Source organism: Rhinolophus hipposideros (genome assembly GCF_964194185.1).
Source record: "Rhinolophus hipposideros genome assembly, chromosome: 22".
NCBI classification, from domain to species: Eukaryota; Metazoa; Chordata; class Mammalia; order Chiroptera; family Rhinolophidae; genus Rhinolophus; species Rhinolophus hipposideros.
The window spans coordinates 432,565-453,486 of NC_138068.1; the positions used below are offsets into that span (position 1 = coordinate 432,565).

General features: G+C 59.1%; 2 protein-coding genes and 1 long non-coding RNA gene across 7 annotated transcripts in view; 1 reads left to right on the forward strand and 2 right to left on the reverse strand.

The window, feature by feature from the left end:
* Positions 1-3,987, reverse strand: part of RTEL1 (regulator of telomere elongation helicase 1) — a 30,512-nt gene extending 26,525 nt beyond the window's left edge. For all 3 annotated transcript variants that reach the window (XM_081033826.1, XM_081033828.1, XM_081033827.1), the window contains exons 1-6: positions 3,851-3,987; positions 2,869-3,093; positions 1,774-1,969; positions 1,359-1,452; positions 855-936; positions 593-653 (exon numbers count right to left, since the gene is read on the reverse strand). In XM_081033826.1, coding sequence (XP_080889952.1) covers positions 593-653; positions 855-936; positions 1,359-1,452; positions 1,774-1,969; positions 2,869-2,970 — 535 coding nt within the window. In that variant the 5' untranslated portion in view covers positions 2,971-3,093; positions 3,851-3,987. The remainder of the gene's footprint in view (positions 1-592; positions 654-854; positions 937-1,358; positions 1,453-1,773; positions 1,970-2,868; positions 3,094-3,850) is intronic.
* Positions 3,988-6,383: 2,396 nt separating this feature from the next.
* STMN3 (stathmin 3) lies at positions 6,384-15,384 on the forward strand. Of its 3 annotated transcripts, none has more exons than XM_081034031.1 (5): positions 6,384-6,584; positions 12,431-12,526; positions 12,771-12,946; positions 14,236-14,427; positions 14,907-15,384. In XM_081034031.1, exons 1-5 carry the CDS (start codon positions 6,566-6,568, stop codon positions 14,964-14,966), a joined length of 543 nt encoding a protein of 180 aa, XP_080890157.1. In that variant the 5' UTR covers positions 6,384-6,565; the 3' UTR covers positions 14,967-15,384. The 3 variants fall into 3 exon arrangements, with proteins under 3 accessions (XP_080890157.1, XP_080890156.1, XP_080890155.1); XM_081034030.1 differs by lacking the exon at positions 6,384-6,584 and adding an exon at positions 6,589-6,607; XM_081034029.1 differs by lacking the exon at positions 6,384-6,584 and adding an exon at positions 7,520-7,709.
* Positions 15,385-18,350: 2,966 nt separating this feature from the next.
* Positions 18,351-20,899, reverse strand: LOC308491106. Its single transcript, XR_013992279.1, has 3 exons — positions 20,583-20,899; positions 19,331-19,570; positions 18,351-19,238 (listed from the first exon to the last, which is right to left on the reverse strand). It is a non-coding gene; the product is annotated as an uncharacterized lncRNA (long non-coding RNA).
* Positions 20,900-20,922: the final 23 nt, after the last annotated feature.

The window sequence follows — 20,922 nt, forward strand, 5'->3', positions numbered from 1 at the left end:
CCGAGAAGAAAGAAGCATGCTGATAGTCCGGGAGACCAGGCACAAGCTTCCAGAACCCTCCCCGGCTAACTCCCCCAGAACGCTGCACCCCGGGAAGCTCGCCTGAGACCCGGCACCCAGGCTTTTTCTCCTGGGGGCCAGTCACGTGGGCGCCCCTCCCTGGCAGGCACCCAGTTCCAGACTCCCAGAGGGAAGCAGGCACTCAGCACAAACCACATTGTTTGCTGGCAGTTTAGGCCCAGGGAGCCCCTCCTCCCAGGGGGCCCTGGGGAGCCCCGAAATCCATGGGGCAGGGTACAGGGACCCTGGTGCTGGGAGGTGGGGTTCCCAGATGGGTGAGGCAGCCTCGCCAGCGGGCCTTCTGAGACGGCAGCCTCAGGCCCCCCGTATGAGCTCACCACACGCGGTCCCACACAGGTCCCCAGTCAGGAGACATGCAGGCACCTGCCTCCCCAGCTGAGCCTGCGGCAGCCACACGAGTCCCAAGGGGCGAGAGCCAGAAGGCCACGGGGCCACCAGGCTCAGTCCTCCCTCCCCCACCCCCCCGCCGCAAGCTGACTTGCAGCAGGAGCAGCTCCGAGGAGCCCAGTACCTTCAACATTGTTGTAGAAGTGACAGGAGTGGCTCGCCACCTTCTTGCGGCACAGGTGGATCTGGGAGAGAAAGGACGCGGTCTCAGCTAGCATGATGGCTGTGGGCCCGCCACCGGCTATGCTGCCTGAATCCACCGCCTGCCCTGGTGGCTCCACCCCAACCAGCCCTTCGCCCGGTGTCCCCCAGGGGCACAGCCGAGAGGTGAGCGGGCAGCACCACTCAGCGGAAGCACAGGACGGGCGGGTGGCCCAGCAGCCCACCTGCACGTGGTTACTCTCTTGCTTCTTCACCTCGGGGTGGATACACAGCTGCTCCCGGGAGCCCAGCACGCACACCCTGGGCCTGGGGAGAGAACCGTGCAGTCTACACAGTGCCGTCCAACAGCAGGGGCTGTGTGGGGACACGCGGAGCACCGGGAACCACGGCTCACTTGGGCAGCCAGAGGGAGAGGCCGTGGCCAGAATGTGCCCAGGCTTGGGAGGGGCTTTCTCTGTGGCATGGCCCAGGGTGAACAAGGAGACATGGCAGACGGGAGGAGACTCGTGGGCGTCCCCAGTGACCCTGCTGTCTCCGAGCTCCCTCACATGGGAGGCCAGGTGGGGCACACCCACAGCCTGCAAGGAGCTCAGGGTGCGAAGCAAGGTCAGCACGGAGACTCGGCCCTTGCCATACCAGCATGCCCTTGGGCGCGGTCCAGGCAGAAGGCCCTCAGGCGAGGGCACCCCCACACAGCCCTGAGGAGGGGTGAGCACTGCCCGACCCACCGGTATGAGGTGTTCCGAAGCTCGCTGATGGCCTGCGTGAGCTGCGAGTGGGTCCTGGAGGCATAAATGACCTTTGGGATGTCCATGGAGCAGGCTGGCCAGGTACAAGGAAGCAGAGCAGGTCAGGGCCGCTGAGACAACATCCCACATGTTGCTGACCCAGGGCCCTCCGCTCACGCCACCCTTCAGATGGCAAAGCATCCGACCTGACACTCGTTCCCAGGAGGGGTTAAGTGGGTATCGGCAGTGTCCTAATTCGGCCCAGGGCTCAGACCCTGGCTTTACCGCCAGGCTGGTAAGAAATGACCAGCAGCTACAACACTGCCCGTTCAGCTCTGGCCCAGGGCCCAGCCCGCAGGCTCCATCCCTTCCATGCCTCCCAGGGAAGGCTAGGAGGGGCTGAAAGGAGCGTCACCTGTGGCGTCTCCATCCGAAGCAGCATTCCCCCAGGACGATAAGGGGCGATGGAGGAAGAGCTCCCCTGGCACCCTCTCAGCGATCTTGTGGGCAGAGATGGCATCGCGGAGGTGCTCCCGCCAGGCCAGCGTGGCACACAGCAGGCACAGGGTCTTCCCTGTACCCGTGGGGCTCTCCAGGATGCCATTCACTTTCTGAATGGGGCAGGCACAGGGTTACAGGGAAGCGGGGTAAGGCGCAGCAGGCCACAGCCCACCTGAGATAAGCCCGCTCGGGAACAGCCCCATTTTCACTCTCAGACCAGAAGCTGTGGGTCAATTTAGCCCTCATTAGCAAACCATTTGCAGAGCATTTTTCAGCCTAATATAAATAGTAAGATGACTAATTAGGTGCCAAGTCTCAAAACAGGAGATTGTTCTGAGCTGGCTGCAGGCTTTCACACTAGTGGATGGAACCCGTGGCCTACAAAGCTCTGCCATGTGAGCCTGAGCAGGAAACCTGGGGAGACATGGGGACAGACCTGCAAAGCTGCCCTCCCAGTCCCCGTAGAGATGGGTGCAGGCTCCTTGCAGCAGGACCCCAGCAGCAGTCAGCCCTCAAGCTGGGGGCTTGAGCAGGATAAGAAGGCACCCTGAGAAACCCCGCAGAGAGCAAGCTGCACCCCTCCCACCTTCCTATGCACCCCTGAGGTTTAAAGACCTTCCAGAACGAGGCTGGGTGCCACTGTCCCTCCAGGTGAAATACTGTCTCCAGATCTACAAAGGGCCCATTGCTCCTTGTCACTTGGCCTCAGCTAAAATGCCACCTCCTCAGAGAGGCCGCACAGCTGCTCCCAGGCCTGTCTCACCTATGTCTTTTCTTCACAGCACTAATTACCACTGAGAATGATCCTTTCTTGTTTCCTATTGTCGCCCTTCACCAATCTAGAACACCGGCCCTATTTACGATGGCATCCCGTGTCCAGAAGGGTCCCTTTCACCCAATAGGACCTGGTCAGAGTGACCAGGGTGGTGGAAGAACGTCAGGTCTTTGCTGCAGCTCTGCCCACACCGAGCCATCCCCTGGGCACAAGCCCCTCAGTCTGCAGCTTTACCTTCTGCAGACACTCCAGCACCTTGGTCATGTACTCCTCCTGGCACTGGTATGGCTGGAAAGGGAAATCCACCGTCACACCGCTCAGGGTTATCTTGGGCATATTGGCCTGCTCTGGGGAGGGCACAGAGGTTGGCTGAAATGCAGGCTGTGTGGGTCTCAGCCACTCCAGACAAGTGACGCCAGCCCTTGGCGTTGGGCCATGACGGTACTCTCCACAGGAACCCTAGGGCACAGGGATGGGGACGAGACTGCAGCCAGCCTTCCTAGGGTGCCAGGCCACTTCACCCTCCCTCCATGGACACCCTACCACCCGGAGCTCTGGGAGGTCAAGAACTGAGCGTCGGCCCTGCCTTGTTCTTCCTCGCCACACAACTCCATCCTGCTCGGGGACGGGAGCGCGGCCGGGCTCAGAGACAAAAGGAGCTGACGCCCGGCAGGTCCCCAGCTCCACCAGCAACACCAATTCACTTCCTTCCACCAGCACTTCAGAAACCAGATTCTAGCAGCATCCCTCCCAGCCTGGCTCTGTCGGAACCTCCTACCCCTGCATCTCTCAACCCTCTGCTCCCAGCCCCGGAGCTACACGCATCTCTCCCAGGTGAGCAACCGGCTTCAGCGACAGATCACGTGTGCCTGCTCGGACCTGGGATGCGATCCCGTGTGGCCCCCAGCAAATCATTCAACGTCTCTAGGCCTCAATTTCGCCTGGACGCCGGGACTAACAGACCATTCACCTAAACACGGAATGACCGCCCTTCCTGCAGGGCCCGGTCACAAAGAAACCACCGCCAAGAGACCGGTTCAGCAATGCGCGGCGGCACCCAGAGCCCAGGAGCGCAGGAAAACTGCCGGCCCCAGAATGCAGCGCGGCCAAATAGCCGACGCGCGGGCCCGAGGGCGGCGCGGGGCCTGCCGGGAGCTGTAGTCTCGGAAGCCGCCGCTCGACTAAAAGTACCAGTTCCAGGGTCCCCGCGACTCACTGCCCACTTGTCTCCACGGGGAGCTTTCCCCGACCGGGGATCACCAGGAATTCACCCCAGTCGTGCCGAGGCACCGCCAGCGCGTCCTCCGCCGTCAGCCGGTTCAGATTTCGCGGGCTTAGGCGCGCATTCGTCACTGAACGTGCTGCACTCTGCCTCCAGTTCCGGTCCGCGGCGCGCTGCTCCCAGCGGAAACCGTTTCCCAACCGAGGGGTCCGCGCTGCGCGTGCGCTGGATTCCAGGCCCCACCTGCCACTTTCTTTGATCCTGAGCCCGGGGACCGGCACCTCCATCGCCCATGGGCAGGAACTTAGGGTCCCGCCGGTCTCTTCCCTCGATGTCATTCATCCCCACCAGGTTCTTCGTTCCACTACCCTTCCCTGGGCCAAGCCACCCCGGTTGCCAGGACAATTGTACATCCTTTTAATTGGTTTCCCTTCTTTTCTTGCAAAACCCACAACTCTATTTCAGACTCGAGTCTGAGCCGGATCACTCTCCTTAAAACCGCAAATGACCTTGCCATGACCTGTCTCCTGAGAGCCTCACCAGCTCCTCTCTTTACTGTCCCCTGGATCCAACCAGTTTTTCTGGTCAATGTCCCCAACTGGTCGGGGTGGGCCGCTCTGAATCCCCAGCACCCCGCAGCAGCTGGCAGTCAACAGGGGTCCCAGAAATCTGCACAGCTCTGTGGAGTCAGAGATATTTGTGTAGGTGACCCCAGCATGTTCTAAATACACCAGGAAGAAATTGACGCTGCAGTGACGGCCCACGGCCAGCTGGCAATGCTGATTTCAGAGCTTCTCATGGGCTCATTTAATGTCCAGATGTTTTCCCGCTGATGGAGCATTTATGCCACATGTGTGTCCATGCTAGTGTGTGAGATCATGCTTGGGGAAGCATGTGACATAAGCTGGCATCCACCCTTACCCACCTGTTCTGGTGAGGGGCCTGTGGAGTGTCTGTCTTAGACTCTCAGCAGGAAGCTTAGAGAAGATGAAGAGATCTGGCCACACACTCGCTGAATTCTCACTAGCCACCAGCTTCAGTACCATCTGTGCAGGCACTGACATGATTGTCCTTCCAACAACCTCTGAGATAAGTTCTTTTATTGTCCACGTTTTACAGGTGAGGGAGCAAAGCACAGGGTGGGTAGTTAGTAGACTGCCCAAAGCCAGCAGTTATCAAGTCTCAGAGTCAGGTGTCACCCTCTTCACCTCCGCACCCCCCATCTTCTGAGAGCAGCAGTGTTCATCCCCCCAGGAGACCAAGGAAGGGAAGGCCAGCATCCAGACACGTGGCAGCCTTCTGGGCCAGAGCTGGAACTGAGGGCCCCAAGACCCTGAGCCAAGGCATGAGCTGCCTGGTCACACATCACATGTAGGGACTTCCCAGCCTCATGAATTATAACACATAAATGTCGTTGTACTGAACCTAGCCCTGAGAGATGAGAGGGAGGGGAAACTGAAGCTGGCCATAGCAAGTCCCACTCGACAGCCACAGGAATGTTGACCAAGCCAATAACTGGAATTGAGCATGTGCTCTGGCAGGTTTGTGGGCCTCCCACAGTGGACACAACACCATGTGGACCACTGGACAGATGTTAGGCAGCCACACGCTCGCCATGTGTGCACATCGAGGTGTTGTTATGTACATACCTGCTGGCCCTCTCCCAGGCAACTCTGACCTTAGGTTTGCCCGTCTTTTACCTTTCTGAGCCCACGTCATCTCTCTGCAGGTTCCTGAGGTTTCCCAGAGTTTTATTCCTGGCCCTGGGATTGAATCGCTTGTGGAGCAAGCACTTCTCTCAGCCTTGGTGGCTCTGTCCCCAAAATGGGAATGACACTTCACCTGTCTGACTTCCTATTCAAAGTGAGGAGAGGCTTCACTGCGGGCTCCACTGACCCACTGTCTCTGCCAGGCTCTCTCTTGTGGAAATCCACCAGAACCCTGAGCCCAGAGGAGGAGGGGAGGCAGAACACCCACCCACCCACTCACCAATGTATACACCTGTCCTCCATCACCTGGGGACGTCATTGTCATCTTACCCTGAGAAATGGAGGCCCAGAGAGTTCAGCAAGTGGCTGCCAGAGCTGGGCTTGGAACCTGCCTCTACCTTCAAAGCCCTTGTCCTAGGCCCTTGGGCACCACTCCTACTTTGCTTCTTCTCTGCCTCAGAATCTGCTCACCCTTCAGGATGCCTCTCTGAGGGCTTCCAGACCAGCCCCCACCCCACCGTCCATGACACTTTCCCCTCAGCACAGACCTGGCCACACAGAAGGTGCCTCCCAGCCTCCAGCTGCCTAAGTGAAGCGATCTCCGACCCCACCCTCACGTTGAAGCCATCCCTCCTGCTGGGCCCATCCTGGGGAACAGGGCTGTCTCCCTCCTCACCCCTCAGCCTGCACAAAGCCAAGTTAAGGGAGCGGCAGGTCGTTGCGGAGAGCGGTGGGAGGATGGGCATCTCGTTGCAGCACTCCGCCTGCGTCCCAGGCTGCCCTCCCCTCCCCCTCCGCCACCGGGCTTCCTCTGACGGCTGCAGCCCCTGCTATAGGCAGGCGCTCGCTCTCCCTCTCGCTCGCTCTCTACCCCTCGCCGCGCCGCCTCCCTCCCTGCCTTACTCCCTCCCCTCCCCGGCACTGCAGCATTCAGCCGACTGCTGCTCCCGCCGCCGCCCGCGCCTCTTCGGCCTCCGCAGCCCCCGCCGCCGCCAGCACCATGGCCAGCACCGTGTCCGGTAGGCGCCCGGCCCCGCGGCAGGTCTGAGCAGAGGCCATTGTCTGGCCTTGCCTGAGGCTGGGGCTGACCGAAGACTCTGTTTTCCCACCTCCGATCCCGCGCACTGCAAGGGCTCAGGGCGCGACTGGGCAGAACCCGCAGGCCTCTGGGTTCAGAGCCCCGTGTTGGGCGACCCCGTGCCCTAAGGCTGGGATTGAGGCTCCGGCCAGGCGGGCGTGGGCCGCTGGGCAGGGCTCGGGACCTGGGGAGCGCCCGGGGTAGGGACGTTGGGCGTAGGGTCGCACTGCCCCTTGGGGCGACATCGTGTGGGGCCCGGAGCGACTGCGGGAGGGTGGCTCCCAGGATAGGGCGCCGCCCGTGACCGTGGGTGGGCGCGCTCGCGGGTGCGGACGGGGTCCCCTGACGCGTCCGGCGACCACAGACCCTGGTTGGACCAAGCCTTTGCGGGGGGCAGGGAAGAGAGTGGGAACCTTTGTGTGAGCCCAGGACCGGCGGGGCGCCGGGCTCTCCCTGCGCCAATGGAGCCCGGGAGGGGGACGGGGTGCCGCGAGAGGACGGGGAGAGGGACCCCAGCTGGGTCCGGGGAGAGCGGCGCTCGCACTTCGCCGCTGCCCCCTCTCCTCGCTGCTGCTGGCTCGGGGACCACCCTCTGCGACACGGTGCCACCCGTTCTAGTTAAAAAGAGCCACCGCCCTATGCGCAGCGGGGTTTGGATGGGGGCGGGGCTGCCGCCGTTCCCAAGCACGCCCAGGATGGGGTGGTCTGCGCCTCCTTTCCCAGCCGCCCGACACCCAAACGCGAACCCACCGCCTTCGAGGGCAACGATCCCCCACCTTCCTGTCCCAAGTCGGACGCGGAGCTGCGGCGGAGGGGCGGGCACGGGCCGGGTGAGGTGGTGACGCCGGGCAGATACTGGACGTGGGGGAACTGCCAGACGACCCCCAGAGCGAGGGCGCGGGGTTCGCTCTCCCCCGGAACGGTCTGCTCTTTCCAGCCGCCCCCGGACCAGCTTCACCTTTGCGCTCGGCGATGGGACGGCAGGGGCAGGCGGCCCCCCACTTCTACCCGGTCTCCCCCTCCGACCAGGAACCGCACTCCTGCCCACCCTTCCCTCGGTCCTGGGGTAGGTGGTCGTGATCCGCTCTCCTTAGCTAACCTGACTCCAGAGCTCCGCCTGCCCACCTGTGCCCCTCCTTGACCCCGCCCCTCAGGCCCTCCGGGTTCCAGGACCCGGGTGACTTCTGCACCCGTCTGGGAAGGGACCACCGTGCGTCACTGCCTACGCTCCTTCCCCACCCTTTCTGAGAGTCTAGTCCATCTGGGCTTCATCTGGCCCCCTGCCCTCTCGCTGACATTCACAGAAATATTGGGACTAGCTTTGGGCAGAATGACACCCTCCTCCATCAAATGAGGGCGGTCAGAGTGCTGCCCTGTGCCCCACTGACCGGACCCTTGCTCACCACCTGTGCCTGAGCCGCGGGACACGGGGCAGCCACTAGGGGGAGTCAGCCTTTTCTCTCACTCACCCTGTTAGTGAAAATCCCGGTCAATAGGCCTCATTCCTGCCACCTGTCTGACAAATAAGCAGGCTGAGATTAGGCGGTGAGGGGATGCAGCCAAAGCCTCACCTTCTATGGCGTTCAGAGCTGGGCACAGACACCCTCTGACCTCAAAACCCCGACACCAGCCCTCTCTTCTTTGCCCGACTTTGGGGCACTGCTGATCCATGCTAGGTCCCATGATTTTTCTGGGTGTCCGAATTGCCTTTGGTGTCAAAAAGGAAAACATAAATGCAGTTGATTAATCTTGTCCAGCATGGTCTCCGCCTGGAAGACAGGCTGCAGTGCTAGCTGGACAGCCTCCCCCTGGCTGACCCCTCAGGCGCTGGGCCTTTCTGGTTCTGTCACAAGTGCCACCCCACAGAATGCTCACCGCCAGCTTCTCCACCCGTCAAAGTTTGATAGCACAGTGGCCTGGCCCACAAGTGGCCACATGAGAGTAAGGGCAGCCAAACCGGTTTAAATGGACTCCAGCTGCGGCTTCCGTTTGGAATAGCCACGGCCTTCGTGCTGTGGAGGGTACCTGTCGTGCTCTCGGGTAGGCTGTGTGTGGTCTTGGTGACCAGGGTGGGGAGTCAGCGTCTGTTACGGTCTCATAGCCACTGCAGGACTGCCCGCAGCTTTCTCTTCCCGTGTAGACTGAAAACCTTTCCCACCGCCTTTCCCTGGAGTGTCACTGAGGGGCTGAGCTCTTGAACTTACTTGGGAAGACATGGCCACCTCTTGGTGTCCTTCCCAGGCGCTCAGCTCTTCACATCGTTTCGTACACTCTTGTCATTCAGCACCTTATGCAGTTCCTTCAGCCATGAGGACTTGCATCTGCTGCCAAATTCTCAGTGCCTCAGTTTCCCCATCTGGATGGGAAAGATAGTGACAGCACCTCCCCTAGGCTTGTGCTCAGGGCTGAGCGAGCTACTTCGGGAAAGGTGCCTGTCCTGATGCCTGGCAAAAGGTGAGTGCTCAGTCCATGCCAAGCAGCGCGACTTTTGTAGCCATATTCACCAGTTTCCCGCCAGCCATTTCCCCCATGCTGGGCTCCTGGCACTGTTGGAGGTAACTCCCACTGGTGAGAGAGGGGCAGCTTGGGGGCGATGAGCTCCCTTTGGTGGGGAGCAGTTAGTGGCAGCCCCCAGAGCCCTCCTAGGGGTGAGTGGGCATCCGTGAGCCCCCTGCTCTCCCAGTTCTGCACAGATCCCTGCCCCTATGAGGCTCCCACAGGAAGTGCCCTAAAGGTCTGGGCTCATGACCCAACATGGCATGCTGGGTGGCCACTTGCCCTCTCCGAGCCTCCTTTTCTCCTCTGTAGAAGTGAGGCTGACAAGGGTATCTGCTAGGGCAGGCTGGTCCTGAGGATCAGTTGGGAGGATGGGTGCCAATGTATTAGTGTTTTTACCATGCTGCTGTAGGCTGGCCTGGTACCTTCTTCTCTTGCTCATCCAGGATCCGGTTATCCAAAAGCCAATGTGCATTTTTGCATATTTAACATTTAATATAAGAGGGAGATGGAAACAGTCTGGGTCACGGCAGAGACCTGTTTCTAATGACCCCCTGAAGCCGTGATGCAGAAGGAGGGTCCCGAGGGGGTAGAAAAGGCAGGCCGTGCCTCGAGGCCCTGGCGGCCTTCCAGCTTGAGCTATGTCTGTGGAGAGGTGGCCTGGATGGGCCTGAGTCTCGACCTCTTCTCTCTGCAATGACATATGACCTTTAAGCGCCTCCAGCTCTGAAAAGAGGGGGACAGCCTGCCTTGCCTGCAGCTGAGCTCGGCCCTGTTCTCCAGCACACATGCAGGTTTCTCCTTGCTCCTTTTCTCCACATTTGCCAATTCCCATCTGCCAGCCAGTCCCCTCTGACCTGGAGCCAGACCACAGAGCAGGCCTCACTCTCAAGCCTCCTCCCACCTGGCTTCACGAGGATGGGTTTTCTGGGAAAGAAGCTCCTCACAGGCTATCACCTGGGAGAAACCAACCCGGGGAAGCTCTGACACCCTCAGACGCTGAGCCATGTCCCTGTTTGCAGCTGCAGGACACAGTCCCTCACTTCCCAGGTGGACACATCCCCTGGCCACAGTGTGACCTCCGTCTCCAGCCTCGTTTGTGTGCCCTCTCTCCTGCCAGTGCAGTGCTAATGTGACCGTTCTCTGGAGGGGAGCCCTCCTGGCATCTGTCCATAAACTTGTTCTTTGTCTGTAATGAATCACAGCTCCTTTTCCCTGGGAACATTTCAGAGAGGAGCTTGAGCAGCTGTGAGGCCCCAGGTTCCTGGCCTGTAAGGTGAAGCCGTTCAGAGGTTTGACATGTGAATAAGGAAGGACCATCTGAAAGGTCAGGATTGAGGGCTGTGTCTGTTCCCAGGGTGGGAGGTGCTGGCAGGGTTAGATGGGGTCCCCTCTTCCCTGGCGTCTCCCAGGACCCAGGTATGCCCCCTGATCCAGACCCCCTCTTGCTCCCCTCCCACCTTCCCTCTGAGCACAGTCTCTCCACACATCCAAGTGTCTCCTGCTCTTCTGCCCTTGGTGAGCTGGCTCTGCCTGGCCTTACACCCTCTAACTCCCACCACATGCCTGTCATGTATCCCTTTGCCTCCTTTTCAAAGTTAATTTCTAATAACACAAGTAATACATAAATAGATTCTGCTTGTAAAAAAATACAACTGACAAGGCAGACCGGAATTCCCTTTGAGGCATGCCCCCACCTGGCCCTCCCTTCGCTCCCTTCCACCCTCCTAAAACGAATGACTAGGATGTGTTTTTGCCCTGCTCCCGCCCCACCCCCACAGGCTCCGCAAAGGCTCTCCCTGAAGCTTGCCCAGGATACCTTTGTGTTCTCTTTACAGACTCTCGGGCTCTCTCCCGAAGAGTCTGGGCCATTAGGATGTTTAGATCAAATGACCTCATTCTCTGTGCTGGCCACAGGAGGACCCTGCTCCCCGGGGGAGCTACCCCTCAGACCAGGGCCTGATCGTTTCTCTCCTGTGTCCTGTTTCTACACAATGCTTTCCCCAATTGCATGTTCACTCATTTTAAAAACACTATCTTGTGTGAAATTTGATCAGAAGGTTTCTTGTCCTTCGACGCACTTGTCCAAATTCTTGTCTGCCCTTTTGAAGAATGCTGTAGGTAACTGCACGCTTTTTCCTTCTTGGAAGCCAGATGCCCTCTCCCTGGAGTGTCTCTCTGGAGACTTATACCCACTTGTCCAGCCAGGGAGGCCGCACATGAGTCTCTGAGCCTCCTCGTCTTTGGACCTGCTGGAGTGGTGGAAAGAACACAGGCCACTTGGGATTGTGTTCGGGGAGTTTTGGGCAAGTCACTATAGACACCTGGGCCCAGTGGCTGAGTGAGGGTGACACCATTGGGCGTACAGGATTTTTTGAGTACTGATGAGACACTGGTCTAACGTGTCCACTTTGGAGCCTGGCTTGCTGAGAATAGCTCAATTATTTCCATTCTGAGAGTGGGAGTTTCCCCTCCCCCAGGCAGGGCCCAGGGGCTCAGCCTCCAGGCTCCACTACTTTTCTGGTTGGGCAGCAGGGATACTGGCTGTAGGTACGTGCTGCTCTGCAAGGCTAGATGGTGGGCTGTGGTGCTGAATGGACAGCTTCCTTCCCTTCGGCCCCTGGGATGGGCAACAAGCGTGTGTCTGCCGAGGGCCCAGGGCCGGGGGTTTCATGGCGTGACAGTACTACTATCACGATAATCAGAAGGGGAGGAGATAAGAGGGTCTGAGGGCTTCGCCAAAGTGTACAGCCCAAGACAGTGCTGCCTGCGGAAGCTCCAAGTCTGTGCTGGCCCAGTCATGTGGTTAGCCTTGTCTGCCCAACGGGGCAAGTGTCTGTGAGAGGGCCAGGGTAGGAAGGGGTAGGCAGAAGTATGTGGGGAGAGGGGCAGGGTGTGTTGAAAGTCAGCAAGCTGCACAGTGACAAAGACCAAAAACACAGAGAAAGATACAAAGAGAGTGACAGGCAGAATCAGAAAGACAGAAAGATGAACAGAGACCCAGAGTGAGGAAGAGACATACAGAAAGAACAAAAGACAGACGGAGAAGAGACAGAAAATGCTGAGAGAAAAGGAGGGAGGGAGAGAGAGGCAGACAGACAGATAGGGGCAGAGAGAGCACTGTGGTGGCCCACGGGAAGGAGTGCCCAGGGAAAGAATCAATGTCTGGGAGGGAGGAAAAGGAGAGAAGAGATGTGGGAGCACGGAGATGCATGGGAGAATGATGGGGAGGGAGATGGAGGTGGGGCAGGGGCCGGCCGGCTGATTGCTCACGCTGGCCTCTGCCCACAGCCTACAAGGAGAAGATGAAGGAGCTGTCTGTGCTGTCACTCATCTGCTCCTGCTTCTACTCGCAGCCGCACCCCAACACCATCTACCAGTATGGGGGTGAGTATGTCTTGCCAATGCCTTGCTCCCTCTCCTGTGGTCTCTGAACCCCCTGGCTTGGCTGACTACTGGAGAGGGGGGCGTTTGGGAGGAGGGGCCAGTGTGGGGGCTCAGGCCTGGAGGGACCTTCACAAGCAGCCACACCCCCTCACTCAGCCCTTGGTTGGATGTGTGCTGGGAACATACCCCCAGCCCGCCCCCCTCGCTGGCCCTCCCGAAGCTCCCCTCTGGTCTTGCCTCACAGACATGGAGGTGAAGCAGCTGGACAAAAGGGCCTCTGGCCAAAGCTTTGAGGTCTTCCTCAAGTCCCCTTCCGACCTGTCACCGGAGAGCCCCGTGCTCTCCTCCCCACCCAAGAGGAAGGACACCTCCCTGGAGGAGTTGCAGAAGCGGCTGGAAGCAGCTGAGGAGCGGAGGAAGGTAAGGAGAGCCTGCCATCTGTCCTGATGGAGGTGGCCAGGAGGCCGTGCTGGCCATAAGCTGCAGGGTGCTCCAAGCCTCTGCTTGGTGGTCGGCCTGGGGTGGAGGGGGTCACGTGGTCCCGGCACTTCCTCCTGAGAGATTAGAAAAGGGCAGGAAGGAGAAAGGATGCCCAATGGCAGCCAGCTGGAGGGGGACGGGGTGCCCTTGGCCATGGCCAGGAGGGCGTCAGGTGGTGGCCCTAGGACACGAGGCTCAGCAAGCATCCTTCTCCTGGGAAGGGAATGAGAGGGAAGGGCCTCTGTGTGCTGCGGCTGCAAACATGCACCTGCTGGGAGCTCAGAGAGCCCCCGGGGACAAGTGGGGAGGGTTCCAGGGCCCCTCCCTGCCCCCTCACCTCACACCAGTCCCTCAGAGACTGAAACACACAGAAAAGGAAGTGCTGTCAGGCTTGCGGTCCTGGGGCCCAGACTCACAGGACAGGGGCAGTGGCTCCATCCACCTTACAGCAGGTGCCAGGGAAACCTGGGGGCGCAGGCTTCACGAAGTCACCAGCAGGGCCTGGCACATGGGGGCCCAGCTGCCTTCTGAAGGAGACTAATTACCCTCCTTCCGAGGGTGCCAGGCAGCCTCTCCTCCCGCAGCAGCCCCAGGCTTCCCAGTCCAGCGCAGCGCCTTCCCCAGCAGTCCTGGGGACTCGTCCACCGCCCCCAGCGCTTAGAAAGCTCAGCACCTGGCGCGCACTGGGAACCGACTTTGCGTTCGGCGGGCAAACGTTTCAGGAAGAGACGGAGGCTCAGTGACAGCCCCCAAGTTTAGACTCCTCTGCTCCAGCATTCGCCTAGAGCGCCGCGCGCGCCGAGCGGCCGCGGGGACGGGCTTTCTGGACACGGGCGCCCTCAGCCGAGCGGGGCGGGGGCAGCTCTGCGGCCGAGGACAGACCGACAGCGTGAGGGGCTGAGGAGTCCCCCAGCACCCGGTGCTCACACTCGGGAAGGCCAGGCAAACCGGGACTAGAGAGGAGGTCACCGTCGCCGACGCAGGACAGTGTAGGCTCGAGCTTCTCGAGGACATGTGTCCAGAGGGCCGCAGAGCAGGGCGCTGGGCGCTGGGCCCGCAGCGCATGCGGGTCCGGACTCGGGGCCCGAGCCCGGCTGGGACGCGAGGAGACGGAGTGGGGACGCGGGGCGTGGGGCTTAGCCCGAGGTGGGGGTCCGGGCTGGGGCGCGGGGCTGGGGGCCGGGGACCCCCGGCCGCCGCTCACGCGCGCCCACGCGCCGCCCGCGCAGACGCAGGAGGCGCAGGTGCTGAAGCAGCTGGCGGAACGGCGCGAGCACGAGCGCGAGGTGCTGCACAAGGCGCTGGAGGAGAACAACAACTTCAGCCGCCTGGCGGAGGAGAAGCTCAACTACAAGATGGAGCTCAGCAAGGAGATCCGCGAGGCGCACCTGGCGGCCCTGCGCGAGCGGCTGCGCGAGAAGGTGCGCGCCGGGGTGGGAGGGGCCGGGGCTGGGGGCGGGGCGGGCGGGGGTGGGGGGGCGGGGGTGGGGGGGCGGGGCCCCAGGGGGCGGGGCCCCAGGCGCGGCGCAGGGGCCAGCAGGAGGGACTCAGCGGACTTCTTACTGGTCACCTGCAGCGGTGCACGTGATTCGGGCCTGCTGGGACACAGCTGATACCGCAGTAACGCAGGATAGTCGTTACTTTGCAGTGCTCGGAAGGAAGCGCTTCCCGGTGTGCGCGAGGAGAGGGGGAGGAGCTGCTTTGGGGCCCAGGGAAGTCCCCCTGGAGCCCCTTCCTTTGGCTGGTGCCTGCCCACTGCACCACCAGCGCTCCCGCAGCCGGGTCCTCCGGTAACTCCGTCCTGCTTGGGGCCAGCCCGGGGTGAGGCAGGGCCCTGCCGCTGCAAGTGGGGATAGTGCAGGACCCCACCCACCAACCCACTCCCGCCTCGTCCCCGCAGGAACTGCATGCGGCGGAAGTGCGCAGGAACAAGGAGCAGCGAGAGGAGATGTCGGGCTAAGGGGCTTTGGACACCGCGGCGCCTGGATCCTGAGCCGAGACAAGAACACATGCGGGTTTTGGTTTTGTTTTGTTCAACTCTGTCTAGATGCGACTTTTGTTCCCTCTCCTCCTGCAGTCCCAGCTTCACGCTTCTCTTTCCTCACCCTGAGCTTTCCAGTCCTTGTGGCAGCCGCTGACCACAGGCTCTCCCTGGAGGAACCGCCAGGGCCTATGTAGCACACGGTCCCTCAGTTTAGGTACCAGGCAGGGTAGTGACTGGGTCCCCTCTTGGTGGCCCTCTTAGATGTGATGGTGACCTCAGTAAATCCAGAGGTGGTGGCAGGAACACACAGGACCTTATGCTGGGTCGTCCTGTAAGCACCTTATCACTTATGTTCATCCACTGAACCAGCCCCCCCCCACCCCCCAACCAAGAAGCAAAGGCAACACCACTTGCATGTCTTCCTGTCGGAGAGGGGCTCAACACAAGGGACAGGAAACGTTAAAGGGAGAAGGACCTCTGGGCAGTGTGGGGCCAGACCTCCCTGCCACGGTGACCAGCCCTGGGAGCCATGTGCAGTGGAGCTTTGTGGACCTGGTGGGTGAAGACTGCAGCACTGTTTAGTGTGTTCGCCCAGGGGTCCTGAGACCACCTGTATGGACCACCTGCAGTCATTACCTGTGGCTGGCACGGGGGTGCTATGGGATGTGGCTTGGCTTGAATCTCCAGGGGAGTGGGCACTCTCCACCGGGGACCCAAGAGCAGGCTGCTGTGCCTAGATGGTTGTGGGGAGCATGGCACTCCCTGCTGGCCCCTCCTTCCAGAAGTGCCCTCCTTCCAAGAGCCTCTGGCTGAGCACCCATGTGGGAAAAGCTCAGCTCCTGCCATCTATCCTCCCCTTCCACTTTGCAGACCTGTCCTTAGAGCCCTTTGGAGTCTTGGCCCCTTCCCGTGCCCTGTGCCCTCCTACGATGCTCTGGCCACTGGGCTTTCAGGCCCACCTCTGGCCACTTATGAGTGACAGTCACAGGTGGCCCTCAGGGAGCCCCTAGCGGACAACAGGGGGCAGGGGGCAGGATTTCCGAGCCACCTCCCCATCCTGGTGTCCCATCCTTGGTGTTCCTGGCTCACGGCCCCCTGTGGCCAGCCTGTAGCTTGGAGGCCTGACTCAAGGCTTTGCCTGCCAAGCCCCTCCTGGACTGGGCTCCTTCCCCTCCCTCAGCCCCAGGGACCGCCACATCCCCCAGTGCTGGCCTTCAAGGACTGCCCCCTGCCTGGCCATGAGGGCTGTCCATTTTTGTGTACCACTGCAGCCTCCTCTCCTTCGCCGTAGCAGTCCTACCCCACAGCTGGGTCCTGGGGGCAGCTGCTCTGCGGCCATTCTCTTGGTAGAAAGTGTGCAGGCACAGACTACAGGTTCTTGCAGGACCCAGGGCCAGCACCTCAGAAAGCAGCTGGCTACAGCCCTGAGAGCCCCAGCTTACATCCTGCAGAAACCTATGGGGGCCAAGCCAGGGAGCAAGGGGTGGTCCCCTGCAGTGGGCTCAGGGGGAAGTAGGGACCCACGAGATAGCCTCCCTCCAGAGGGAATGATGAGCCAGGAGTGGAACCCGGGAATGCCCACATGGGGCTTTTGTGGGACTCAGAAAGGGAAGCGGAAAGGGACTGAGGGCTGTATTTGTTTTAGCCGTGGCAGCTCTCTCATAGTGGAAGCCTAGTGTAATATGCACCCATCTCATCACATAGTGAAAGTGAACTTAAAATTAAATGAACGATTAAAGAAAAAAAACACTGTGTGTTTAAGCAACAGTTGCGCTGCTGTCCCAGTGAGCGTCCTGCATCCCTGGGGGATGGGTTGGGAGGCCGCCGCCTGGGAGTGAGTGGTGAGTGCGGCTGCAGCTCTGAACTGAGCCCAGCTATCAAGCTCTTTTTACCATGATTATGACTAGTTCTAGTGACAAAAGCGATTTGAAGGAATGAATGTATAAAGGACACACAAGCCCACTTTCCCCTTTGGAGCTCCAGGAGACAGCAGGGGTGGGAGGGAGAAGTCAGGGCTCCCCGGTGGGGCTGGCCTGGGGCTGTCCCTACTCTCCCCAGGGCCCAGCCTACCTGCTGGCCCAGGTTGGTGCTACGGACCAAAGGTCAGGGTCTGAGGTCTGAAGCTTGTCCTTCTCACTGCAACCTCAGGGCTGTGGGTCTTGCTAGGATGTGGGGGGATCCTAGACTCCCAGGTGCATGTCCCACAGCTCTGTGTCCCCTGCCCCCCATGACAGGAGGTCCAGCAAAGTGGGTGGAATGGTAGCATGGACAGATGCCTGTCCCCACACAGGGCCGTCCTCCAGTCATCTCCTTGTCAGGCAGTGTCAGATGGAAAAAAGTCATACTAATCATGGCTGTTTCTCTGTTCGCTAAAGAAAAATAATTTTGCTACCAAGCAGTTCTATTCGTTTTCTAGGGCTGCTGTAACAAGTACCTGAAACAGGGGGTCGGGGCGGGGGGGCTAAAGACAACCAAAACTTACTTTCCCACAGTTCTGGAGGGCAGAGTCCAAAGTCAAGGTGTCACAGGGCTGCTCCGAAACCAGTAGGGGAGGATCCCCCTTGCCTCTCCTAGCTTCTCTTTTGGGAAGACCATCTTTCAACCCCTGCAGGGCCACTTAAGAATGGGCTTAAGGGGTGCAGGCAGGCCAACCGCCCGCTGGCATGGGCACGGCCCACTGCTGGAAAGGACCTTGTCTGTCTGCTCTGCGTGAGTAAAACTCATCTGCTGGGTGCTCGGCTGCCTTGTGCTTTCCTTGGCAACTCTGATGCCAGGATGCGGAGGTTAGAAGAGTCTGGACTTCTGCCCGTGGTGGTTGGCACTGTGATGATGTCCACGCAGCAGCGGTCCTCCCCTGGCACCAGGAACTGTAGCTGGTGTGCAGCTGGATGCTGGCAATTGTCCAGTAGATGCATCACGCCAATCTCAGCCTCTGGGGTCACATGGCTGTCTCCCCCGGTGCGTGTCTGTCTCCATGGGACACCAGCCATTGGATTAGGGGCCACCCTCATCCAATATGACTTCATTTTAACTACAGTAATCACATCTGCAAGGACCCTATTTTCAAATAAAAAAGTCACATTCTGAGGTCCTGGGGGTTGGGACTTCAACCTATCTCTGGGGGGGACACAATTCAACCAAAACCAGCAGTTTTTATAGGTATATAATTCATAATGTTAAAACATTCATGCATTTGTGTCCTCAACACGAATTTAGTGAGTGCTTAATACTTACCTGGGTGACACTAAGGAGACCCGAGATGGGCTGGAGACCAGCCCGTGCCCTGGGAGAACTTGCAGGCTGGTCAGTAACATGTTATGTGCAACAATGCTTTCAATTTTTCACAATATCCACTATGAGGAAAACAGGGTAGGCATTATTTTATTACATTTCTTTTTTTCTGTTAACACATATTCAACTGCACCACTGCAAAGTTAAAGACAGAAATCTTGACCCACCAAAGCTGCTTCCCCCTAGAGGGCTCGCCTGTCAACAGCGATGTGTGTCAGCATCTGGACCTGAGGACTGTGCAGCGATGTCAGCACTTTGCCATCTTCGGAAGTGCCACTCCAACGGCTGAATAATCATCTGTTATAAGCTATGTACTAGGACTTTTGAAGAAACTCCAACTTTTTGGTTTCACGGACGCCTTACAATCTTAAATGTTTGTGAAGGATCCCTAAAGAGCTTTGTTTATGTGGATTATATGGGTTGACAGTTACCACATTAAGAATTAAAACTCAGAAATTTAAATAGTAATTCGTTTTAAAATGATATACCCATTACATAGTAACATAACACTTTAAAAACAATGAAATTAAAAAACAATGGTTGCAGTACATGAAAAAAACTCTGGCTTCCAGGAGCTTGGAAAAGGAAAGCATATCTTAATAGCTCGTTCCTTAATACTGAACTGAAGTTTCATGAGGGGTAGTTTCTTATAAAGTTGGCCGCAATGTGCCCTGAAGCCCTACTGATGAATGCCACAGGCTCTTACATCAACTGCTGGTCCGCCCTGTGCTGGGCCAAACCTTTACTCCGGCATGGGGGGCTTGGAGCCACACTGGTGAAGGCCTGCAGGGCTGCGGAGGGAAGGGACAGGGTTGCTGGGCAACTGGGCCTACCTTTGTCTTGTGTGGTCTGGTGCATGAGGACAGGGCATCCTGGGGCCTGGTGATGACACCCCCTCTTGGGGTGCAGGGTCTGAAGTCGGCGACTTGCATGACAGTGGTTTCTCCGCCTTGGGATCTGGGGTGGGCAGGACATCTCCTATGGGTGCTCCTGGAGAGGAACCAGCACCCCACCACCCAAAGCTAGTCCCTAGTGTCAGCCAAGTGGACCTCGTGCTTTTGGAGACAGAAGAGGTGAGTTCAGGTACAAGTGTCAGATCTGAGGTCGTGCAGCAATGGAAACACGGGGATGGAGAATCCGGTGTGCCGACAGACCCTGTGCTCCTGGCCATCGCTCCTCCAGACGGGAGAGCAGTAGTCTCCTGGTGCAGGCACGATGTCACGGGCCTGGTCCCCTGGGAGGACCAGTGTCCTCTGGGCCTTCTCTGTTGACTTTATTGGCATCTATGTCTAGAATGTGAGGACAGGGAAACTCAGATAAATGACAAACAGAGAAGGCACATCCCGGCTGTCATATTTACAGGATAATAAAATACCAGCACTGACATAGCCTCAATAGTTTAATCTTTAAAAAGAAAGACTTTTCCCATCACTGGCTTGAGTACTCTCTACATTATTGAAAAAAGAATGGAAGTGTAACTCTCCTAATTATAACATCACTGAAATGAAGTTTGCTTGAAAACGTCCAAGGATGGCCTTCAGGCGTCTTCCTACTGAAGTGTAAACATGGCTTGGCCCTAACAAGACATCTGTTTCCTGCCTTCTCTGTTCCCGAGTGGGAGCACTCAGGGACCCGGCAGCCTTTCATCCCACACCCAAGTTTTTCGGGCAGCTGCTCGCACAAGAGCGAGGATATTGCACAGATCAGGAGAGCTCAGGTGTGCTGCCCTGTTCTGAGCACTGACAGCCTCGGTCCAGCTCTGGGCACTACCCTGAGTGCCGCAGCACCGGAAGATTAAAGAATGTGCCCAGCGCCATGCTGGCTTCCTGCGGAAGTCCTCAGGCCCAGAGCAGGTTGCTTCCCAACTTGGCCCCACTCTCGGCGGGGCAAACGAATCCCACCGACCACCACCCTGGGGCCTCCACTGCACCTTCCGGTGGAACAGCCAGGCCCGCTTGTTCCTGGCTCCCAGGTCAAAGGAACTCCATAAAAGCTAACGATGCTTATCGTCCTACATTCTGGAGAACCCAAGGCCTTTTATAGGCCAGCCTTTCACCCAGAGAGAGCGCGCGTGCGCAAAATGCTCGGCGCGTCCCTAACCCCACACCTGGGCTTTTCGTGGCTCAGCGCCGAGAGACGAGTGTTCTTAATTTTCAAGGAGCACACGTGGCCAGTGCCCACAGCACGGACAGCGCGGCTGGGGGCCAACACTTAAAAGAACACTGTACAGCACTGCGGAGGTTCCGATAAAAATGTCACAGCCCTTTCTAAGCCTTACTACTACAAGAACTGAAACGTCACCGCAGGCTGGGACTCGCCGAGCGGAAGGCTGTAGAGACGCGCCGCCTTTCGCGCAGGCCCTCCCGGCGTCCCTGCGTACGCCCTCCGACCCGCTGGAGATGAGGAGCGGACCCGCATCTGGTTTTTGTTGCTACTGTTCACGCACATTGCCCCAATCTTGAAGCAAGTCTTCGTAGGCAACCCCTCCCCGCTCGTACCCACCAAGGGGTTGGTCGCAGCCCGGCAGGTGTGTGGGCGCCCGGCAAGTACGCCCGGGGGCGGGGCCGCGGAACGAGCCACCCAGCGAGGGAGCCGCGGCCCCGCCCCCGCCCACACGCACGCGCGTCGGGCCAGGCCGGGC

Excerpts from the sequence above, each read along its gene's own strand:
- STMN3 (XM_081034029.1), top strand. The coding sequence starts at position 7,616 with ATGGGACGGCAGGGGCAGGCGGCCCCCCACTTCTACCCGGTCTCCCCC. Across the intron at positions 7,710-12,430 it reads ACCCTTCCCTCGGTCCTGGG|CCTACAAGGAGAAGATGAAG; the intron begins GTAGGTGGTCGT and ends CTCTGCCCACAG. Across the intron at positions 12,527-12,770 it reads CACCATCTACCAGTATGGGG|ACATGGAGGTGAAGCAGCTG; the intron begins GTGAGTATGTCT and ends CTTGCCTCACAG.